The sequence below is a fragment of the Rhineura floridana genome, chromosome 1, assembly GCF_030035675.1.
Source record: "Rhineura floridana isolate rRhiFlo1 chromosome 1, rRhiFlo1.hap2, whole genome shotgun sequence".
Classification (NCBI taxonomy): domain Eukaryota; kingdom Metazoa; phylum Chordata; class Lepidosauria; order Squamata; family Rhineuridae; genus Rhineura; species Rhineura floridana.
This window is the reverse complement of record NC_084480.1, coordinates 183703881-183712989: the sequence shown is the minus strand read 5'-3', so window position 1 is coordinate 183712989 and position 9109 is coordinate 183703881. Positions and strand designations below refer to the sequence as shown.

Here is a 9109-nt window from a genome sequence, read left to right as displayed (position 1 = left end):
CAACCCTAATCTAGACAGAACTAGCTAGTTAGATATAGAAAAGGCAAACATTATTTCCAAGGTCAACATTTAAGTGTGGGTTCCATGCATGCAGGCTGAGGTTAAAACAATGAACCTTGATTCTGGACAAATTATTATTATTATTATTATTATTATTATTAAATTTCTATACCACCCCATAGCCAAAGCTCTCTGGGCGGTTCACAACAAGCAAGACAGCAAAAATACAATTAAAACCATTTATAGAACAATTAAAACATACTAAAATACAAATATACTAGCATACTAAGATGCTAAAAGTAAGTTGAGATGTTAAAATTTTATCCTTACACCAACCCTGTGAGAAAGATCAAGCTGGGAGACTGTCAGTAGTTAACAGGCAGTTAAACCCATTAAAACAAACATTTCAGAATTTTCAGAGATACCTATCCAGAATGTGTATAAATTTATTTTATATTCCTATTTGACTGCCCAAACCATAGTATCCTATCCATTCTCCAAGGTGTTCAGGCTCACGAGTTCTCAGACAGCCTCCAATCCAGGTATCCACAAAGCTAAGACCTGCTTAGCTTCAGATATAGAACTAAGGCCAAGATGAAAAGATATACATTTGCATGTACTGTAGCAAAAAAGTTTTTTAATCAAGTCACATCCAAAGCTTTTTTCCTACATGCATATGAGAAAGCTTCTGAAGAAACTCAAGGCACAATTTAGCTTCCTATGCATGTAGCTTATGGTAGGATTTGGCAATGTACTCTGAAATATAGTCTCTGTGCTTCCAGACCATTTTCTGGGCAGAAGAGATTCTTCTATTCAGTGTTGCAATATAAAATCTATATATTAATTATAGTACAAGGGGTGGGATAGGGAGAGAAAGAATGCTTTACCCAAAACAATACAGAAGAATCCCTCCTGTACTTCCCGCTATGGAATTAAAAGAGTCTATTGTAAAGATAAATCATAACAAAGACCTTCTGTATTCAGTGCTTTAAAAAAAACAGAGTTTGCAAAGCTTGAATTATTACCATCTGATACTGTAGAGAAGTAAGAGTACGCCCTGGAAATGTTGACATTTATTTTAAGCTACAGCAAAAACTATATTGTCATAAACTGAATCCGGCAGTAACCTATTCCAGGGCTACTGCCACTAGATTATTAAATTAGCTTGTGACAGTACACAATCAAGAAAATATTCAGGTTTTTTAACTAGATGAAAAGTCAAGATCTATCTATGATTAGAAAGGCTGAAAATACTTCATTAGAAAACTCAATTCATTTGATCTCTCGATTACCACTGGAGTTTATTCCATGCCAACAATCATTTTATTATTTATTTTATTTAGTGTATTTGTATGCCGCTTTTCATCACCAAGTGATCTCAAAGCGGCTTCCATATAAAGAACAAAATAATATAATATAAACAATTCAGAACATAATAATAAAAAACTACAACAGTATCAATAATAACACCACAAAATATCATAAAACAGGCTAAAATCTCAAATCAGTGTCTTCACTCAGCTGGATATTGCTGAACAGAATATCCACACCACTGAGTTTACGTGTTTGTCCAAAAGTCTTCTCTGAAATCACAGTCTGATTAGGGAACCCTCTCCTACCAGCAGGGGTCAAATGTAAGTTGATAATGTCATGTTTCGTCTGCAACGTTTTTGGAATTATGGGCTAGAAGATACCAGAATCTGTTCTGGCATCTGCTGAGCTCCAGCAGGGGGTGCTATACCATTAAAACTATAAAGATAAAAGGGTGTGAGAAAGGCTTCACCTTCTGATCTGATGCCTTGATCAATGAGAGCCCTAAACTGAAGTAAGGACAAGATGGAGGCAGAGGTAGAAGGTAAGAGGAAGAACATAGTCTGAGGAAGGAGACAAAACTGGCCCTTGTTTTGCTACCCAGATGCCTGACCTCACTGACCCTGTCTCTCACAGGCAGCAAATACTTTGTCCTTATAAATCCTCTATCTGTACTCTCCCTTTCCCCTTGCAATGTTTATTCCTTTTTTCCTCTTATTTTCCCTCAGGAGTTAATCAAATTAAGGACATTTTAATGTAAAAAGAAATATAATTGTAAAAGAGGACAACTTCCCAGGAAACAAGTAGCAGCAACCTAGTTTTGTCAGTGTGGAGATAGCTGTTCTTTCTTGTTTTTTATCTTAGACTGGGAGCAGGACAATGTGTTCTGAGAGGGAGACCCTTGCTCTTCACTCGCAAAGCATTACGCTTCCTTTTTTCCATACAGGCCCGTCTGGGGCCTTTTCCCTGAGAGGCCAGGAAGGGTGAACCAATGTGCTCTGTTGTTTACTTGCAAGACAGGTTGTGCTGGTGACATCTTGTGACGATTTTTTGTGAAAACCCTATTCTGATAACCTTTACACAAGTATGGAGGGCAGTTTTCTTCTAAAAAGGACAGCTCGTGTACACACATGGAGAAAAACTTGATGATGAAAATAGTTTCAAGATAGCTCTACTTTGTGTTCCTTTATGGCTCCAAAGTGTATTCTGAGTGAAAATCACTCTCCAGTCACATTGACACAGTTGCCTGCCTCAGATGAAACAGACACTGCTTATTTTGCTTTTTTAGTGCACAAAATTTGTCCCAATAGCTTCATATTAATCTGGAGGGAAATATTTTTCCAGAAAGAGAAATTCTTAATGCATGTGGAGGGAAATCTGATGAAGAAAATCTGTAAACACCATTTCCTTCAGAAACGTCACCCTTGGGTATTCCTATTAAACTAGGAGTGCAGCCCAAATGGGACATTGGTGAGGCTGGTGAATCTGCTATTACTTCTCAAGCCAGGGCAGGAAGTGGGGGTGGGTGGGGTTTTTTTTGCCATATACCCCCCTCATCCCTGGTTACAATGGGGAGGAGGGAGTTAACTATACCAGCTTTAGTTTGGTGTTAAAGGGAGGGTCAACCCCAAGGCCTCTCTGATGAACTGAGGCTTCTCCATCCTGCTTCGCCCTGGAATGCCCCATTTTTGGGGCTTAATGGCTACTACCACCAGCAAAAGTCCCACCAGTGCTAGCTCTGCACCTACAGATTTATCCAAGAATAGTGCAGGCCTTTGCACCTGCCCCTCCACCAGAAAAGTTCGGCCAGCAGAGAGGCATCTCTGTTCCTTCCTAATCCTGCCAGCCAGCTGACCTGGGGGTTAGGATTGCACTGAAAATATTTTATTTGTGTGCCTTCCAACATGTTTACTCATACAAAAGTCCCACTGAATTAACTGGGACTTACTGCCAAGTAAATGTTTTCAGGAATGCAATCTTCATTTTATTTTGCTTCTGTTTCTTTTTCTACTCAGAAACAGTGAGGTTAACAGTGCAGACAGACAAAACAGTTTCAGAGCAGTGCTGCTGATTTAAAAATGCCCTCACCTCATATACAAATGTATATTTCTCTTTCCAAGAGTGTCCAAGAGTGAAAAATTGGTTCTGCAGATTTGCAGGGTAGTGCAGTTTGATCTGGAGAAAAGCTGGCTGTGGAGGATGCTGATTGACTAGTACTGATGATATCCCCAAAAATACCAGTCCCAGCAATTCTTCTCAAAAGTGAAATATAAATATTTTGGGTCATATCCAGTAGTGTCTCTTGTTCAGACAGAAAGCTCTTTGATCCAGCAGAATCTTCCATCAGTGGAACAGGAAGAAAAGCTATTTCTGCCAATTCCTCTGTCCCCAGCCACCCTCCCCTCCACCTTCCATACTTTAATGGAAGAGTTCCCCAATCCTTTGGAAGTTGGAACAGATTTTTTGGGGTGCAAGGGGCAGCAGGATAGAAATGTGCATGTGCAGCTTGAAGAAATTAAGAAAAAGGAAAATAAAATAGCCTAACCAAATGGAGGTAGGATAAAACTAATAGCTGCCTGCTGATATGTATGTGTGTCTTGAAAATTGAAAAGCCTTAGGCTGCTTATAGATGAATCTGTAAGCTACCAGTGGAATTGCAATGGACTTTAAACACCGTTAGATATATTACACTTTTCCTCTGAGTTCATTACTACTGCATTCTGTCCACACCAGTGAACATGGCATTTCCACTGAGTATTAATAAGGAACAAGGGATTTAGCACTATAATCTGAGCAGTATTTCTCTTAACAGTTTAATCAGTGTTGTGGGCAGAAACATTTCTGGGGATTTTTCCAGTGCTTTTCTTTTTGTCGACATTTTTCTATTTCATAAGTTCATTAGTAATTATGAGTGGATGTCAGCTGCAACTACAATATTAAGCAACCTTCACATTTTCAAAGTTTTTAGCTTTTACTAAATAACAAGTAAACATGCTAAATGGGATCCCATTATAGCCTTCATCCAGTCTTATGGGGTCCATTTGGACCCAAGGTACACTTTTCATTGTGCAAGTTACCCCTAAGCAGACCAACAGGAGTGTCCTGTTTTAATAATTTTTTATTAATAAACTTTAATAAATGTATACAATGTCCCTGAATTTCAGCCAGTTACCATTTACCGTTTTCCTTCTGGAAACGAAAAACCACCTGGGGCCAAAAAATACCACAGCTAAATGCCCTGGGGGAAAATTTCTGCCTTTTATTGTGTAATTTACACAAGAGTAGACCCACAGGGTTGTCCTCCTAGGAAATTGGCACAGGCTGTCACCCAGACAATGTCACTTCAGCCAATTACCACTTAAACATTTTCCTTCTGAAAACAAAAAAACCCACTGGAAACAAAATACTCCAGCAAAAAGCCCTGGGGGAAAATGTCTTCATTTTATTTTTTATTTTACACATGTGTAGACCTACAGGGTTATCCTTCTAGTATATTGTCACATACAGGTTACAGTTTAATGCTCTCAAATTTTAGGCAGTTACCACTTACCGTTTTCCTTATGGAAACAACAGAAACGTGTATCTAGAATATACCCAGAAATTTTGTGTTTAATCAATATGCGTGGAGAAGGGGCCAGCAGTCACTGCTCAGAAAAATTCTACCTCCTCCAAATAAGTGTTTTTTGGTTCAGGATCAAGCACACTTGTGCTGACAACAGAGACAAAAATGGTCTCTGAAGAGCAAAGTTGCCCCATTCTTCCATTGAAAAATCAACCTGTGTGATTTTCCCCCCACATTTTCATTCAGAGTGTTTTAAAAAAATTAAACGCTTCGAATGAAGGCTAGGGCAGGAGTGGGGAGCCTATGGCCCTCCAGATGTTGTTGGACTACAACTCCCATCATCCCTGATCACTGGCCATGCTGGTTGGGGCTGCTGGGAGTTTGATTCCAACAATATCGGCAGGGTTGCAGGTTCTCTGCCCCTGCTCTAGGGCATAAGAAAAAATCCCAAAGCAAACTGCAAAGTTTCCAACGCAAATTCCCCAATGTAAAAATTACCTTTGCCCATTGCAAAGGTTACTGTGTCTGCATACACGCTATGCTTTGAAGCATATTCAGAGCACATTTTTTCCTTCAAAGAATACTAGGCACTGTAGTTTGCCTCTCACAGAGTCAGAAACCCTTAAAAAACTACAGTTCTCAGAATTCTTTGAAGGGGAAAATGTTCTTCAAATGTAATTCAAAATGTGTAGCTGCCTGTTACTTCACTGCTCACATCAAAACCATCTCTTAACAAAACCAAGAGTAGCATTAAGAGTATCTACACCTAAGAGTATTGGGAAGATAGAAACACTGAAAACAAAGGATTACAAATGGCTGATGACATTGTGTGGATGTTGGCATAGTGATTTCACACTAAATGCCTAGTGTAGAAGCACTACAGGTGAATGATGTGTGAGATCACTTTTAAAATGAGAGATCCATGATTATAGGCAATTCTTAAAGATAAATAAATAATACAATATTATCCTTATTTTCAACCCAAATTAATCTTTCTAATGTAGAAATATCTGATGTTTTAGAATAAAATCTTGTTTGGTATAAATAAAATGGTTTGAAATAAAACATTTTCTGAAAAGCTGAACATGAGGTGGGTTTATTGCCAAATGCAAATGAAGCCTGTGGACAGCGTAATGCATGTTTGTCCGTGTGAAGAACTGACTTGGAGTCAAAGAGGGAGATAGTTATAACAGCTTCTCTGTTATTAAGCCGGACTGAATTCCAGTGAGTCCTCTTAGTGCTCCAGCCTGAATATGAGTTTCCGTGTGACTGCATCTTGGCATTGGAATCGGACAGGGTCAGGATGCACTGGGTGTAAGGGTGGATTCTCACTCCATGGAGATCCTCAACTGGATAAATTAGATGGGATAATAAATATGAATTTGATACTTTTTATGGTGAGGTGGCCGCTTAACATGAAGCCTACATAGGGTCAGTTTGGTTTGTCTTGCACCATCTGCTGGAGGTGCATACGAGCCTACTGGAGCAGGTTGGACATTGATACAGTCAGTAGTTTGGAATGTCTTGCAATGAGAAGAGATGCTTTGGGGGATGAGTGGAAGTACTTGGTCTCCGTGTCGTACCTGCAAATCTACTAAGAGAAGGTTTGGGACCTCTTAGGGACCTCCTTCCATGGCTTGCCAACAGGAAACGCGATCATGCCATTCATTCCCATTGACAAGCACATGCTGACACACATATTGACAAGCTCATATTGACAAGCTTATATGGACAACTGGTTGTCATATACAAACATTCTTTGCCCACATAGACCAATGCAAAAACATTCTTTAAGACTTTGTTAAGAAAACCAAAGAACATCGCTTTTCTTGGGATTTTAAAAGCAAAATCCCATTCTGTAACACTTTGATTATGTAATGAAAGATAGCAGTGGTTAGATAATCAAATCCTTAAAGCACAGTACATGAGTATTTAATTACATTCAATAATACAATGAATATCCACCAATTGTGGAATAAAACAGTTTTTGTGATCTTGAAGCATACTGCAGGGTGGCTTGTAAAGAGTTCATCTTCAGGAGACCGAATGGTTATGTTCAGTAGAAGCTGAACTGAACTGTCTATGGTTTGTTGATGCTAGCCAGAAAAACTTGAATAATGAGAAGAAGAATCAACCCCCTCCCCCTGAGTGACTGTGGTAAAAGGTTGCATATCATTGCCTTGGGACATCTTGCCAAAAAGAAATACTGGTGGTCCACTGCAGGATGATGACCAAAGTAGACCTTCTGTAGTCGGGAAAGAATAAAGCAGGTCTCTTCACTGTTATTGTATCAACACAGGAAAATGGCATGCCAGCTCCGTATCTGGGTCCTGGTTCTGGAGCAATTCACGTTAACCAAAGCTTTAGTACTGGCTTCATGCCAGTGATCTGTTAGGATCCAGTCAAAATGCATTTAATAAAATCTTCTGTGGTAAACACAAAAAGAACAACTAAAAATAAAACACTTCTTTGAAAAAAAGTGCTTCCTTAGAAAAACATAAAAATAAAATATTTACTGCAGGAAAGACAACATAAAAATAAAATATTTTCATGGCCATAGGTGAGACTTTTGGAGAGGAATGGAACAATAAAAAAACTAAAATTGTAGCAACCAACAATTCAGCTGCTTTGCACTTGGGCCTATTATTGGTGAAAAATACAATTAAAAGATTTCAGACAGACAAACAAATAACAACACGACACATTCTAAACTTTTTGGGATTCCATAGCGTTTCAATGTGCGGAGCATTGCACATGAAAAGTAGTCACGGATTTCCCTGATTATGGTGTCAGTGCCTGACTTAATTGCCGTCAGAAACTTGGTTCCACATGGATATCAACATTCACAGATGCTGGGTGCTCTAAAAAAAACCCTGTTCACCTTTTTTCCCCCTTTTTAACACTGCATTTCAAAGTGAGACAAAGGAAGAAGTTGAGGGGGAGTTGTTTTTTAAAGCTTGCTATGAAATACAGTGCAGCCTTCAATGTTTCAGTCGCAGTGAAGATTGCACTCCCTTCCCACAAGTTGAAAGCAGAATTTCTCACAGTGCTTTCAGACTGTGCTTTTGAGTGTTCCCTGACTAGCAAAGAAGGAAGGGGGTGGTGGTGAAACCCTCAAGTCTTTTGTTTTGATTTCTTCCTTATGAGATGATTTTACACTCTCCTTTTCCCAATACCTTAATTAATTTGCCCCAAGACATTATTTAACCACTACAAATAGTAACTGACTCTTTATTCTTTTAACTATTTTTCTAAGTATCTCAAACCTTCTGTCTATTTATTTATTTACTGGAATTTTTTTTTATTGTTTTAAATTTTTAAATTGTGTTTTAAATTGTTTTTAAAAGATGTGTTTTAAATTTGTATATTTGTTTTTAATTACGGTAAACCACCCAGAGAGCTTCGGCTGTGGGGCGGTATATAAATACAATACAATAAATAAAATAAACAAATCCCTTCTCACCTCCTCTCTCCACTAATCACTTACTTAGACCAACTAGGCAAACCTTTTCCTTGTATTAACATCCTGGAAAAAAGAAAGCTTGCTTATTGCACCATTTAAGCCATGTCCAATTTACTTGATGAACAATAAAGAAGGGGGGTGAAACAGCAACTCTTTACTGTATGTTGGTAGCCATAGACATTCTTTAATAACAGACAGAACTGGCAATCCTTAAAGAATACCATATTACATTTTGAGCAGTGAAGTCCTGAATTTGGAATGCATGCACACAACTAAAACTGGAGAGAGAAAGCACGTCAGGTGGTTTGTCCTTCCACTCCTTGGTTACAAGAAAATATTTAGTATTGCAGGCATCTTTGTCAATGTCTCTGTTTAAAGCAGCAATTCCCAATGTGGGCAGTAGCGCCCCCCTGGGGGGCATTACAGCCTTTCAGGGGGCGTTGGCGTGACTACAAACTTTAGGGGGGTGTTTGGGTTCATTAGGGGGGCATTGACATTTGGCGGTCTGATGCGACAGTTGAAGCATTTGAGTTTAATTTTACTTAATACACAAATCATTAATTTTTAAACTTTTGTCCCCAGTTAGAATGTATTTAATAGTCTCAATTCATGGAAATAACACTATAAATAGTGTGTGCTCTTTAGTAAAGAAATTCTGAATAGCAGCCAGTGTCATATCAAGGAATGGGGATATTAGCCACGCCCCAGCACTAGGTAATGTTCCGATGCTGTCTTGAGGGATGTTGGAACCAATCACGAGAGAGTGTTTGATA

General features: G+C 38.8%; 1 protein-coding gene across 2 annotated transcripts in view; it reads left to right on the top strand.

Moving 5' to 3' along the window:
• Window positions 1-1769: 1769 nt before the first annotated feature.
• MAJIN (membrane anchored junction protein) overlaps window positions 1770-9109 on the top strand; it is a 46528-nt gene continuing 39188 nt past the window's right edge. The window contains exon 1 of one of the 2 annotated variants that reach the window (XM_061588693.1): window positions 1770-1855. In XM_061588693.1, the coding sequence (XP_061444677.1) occupies window positions 1837-1855 (19 nt within the window). In that variant the 5' untranslated portion in view covers window positions 1770-1836. The remainder of the gene's footprint in view (window positions 1856-9109) is intronic. The other variant, XM_061588685.1, reaches the window with a different exon arrangement.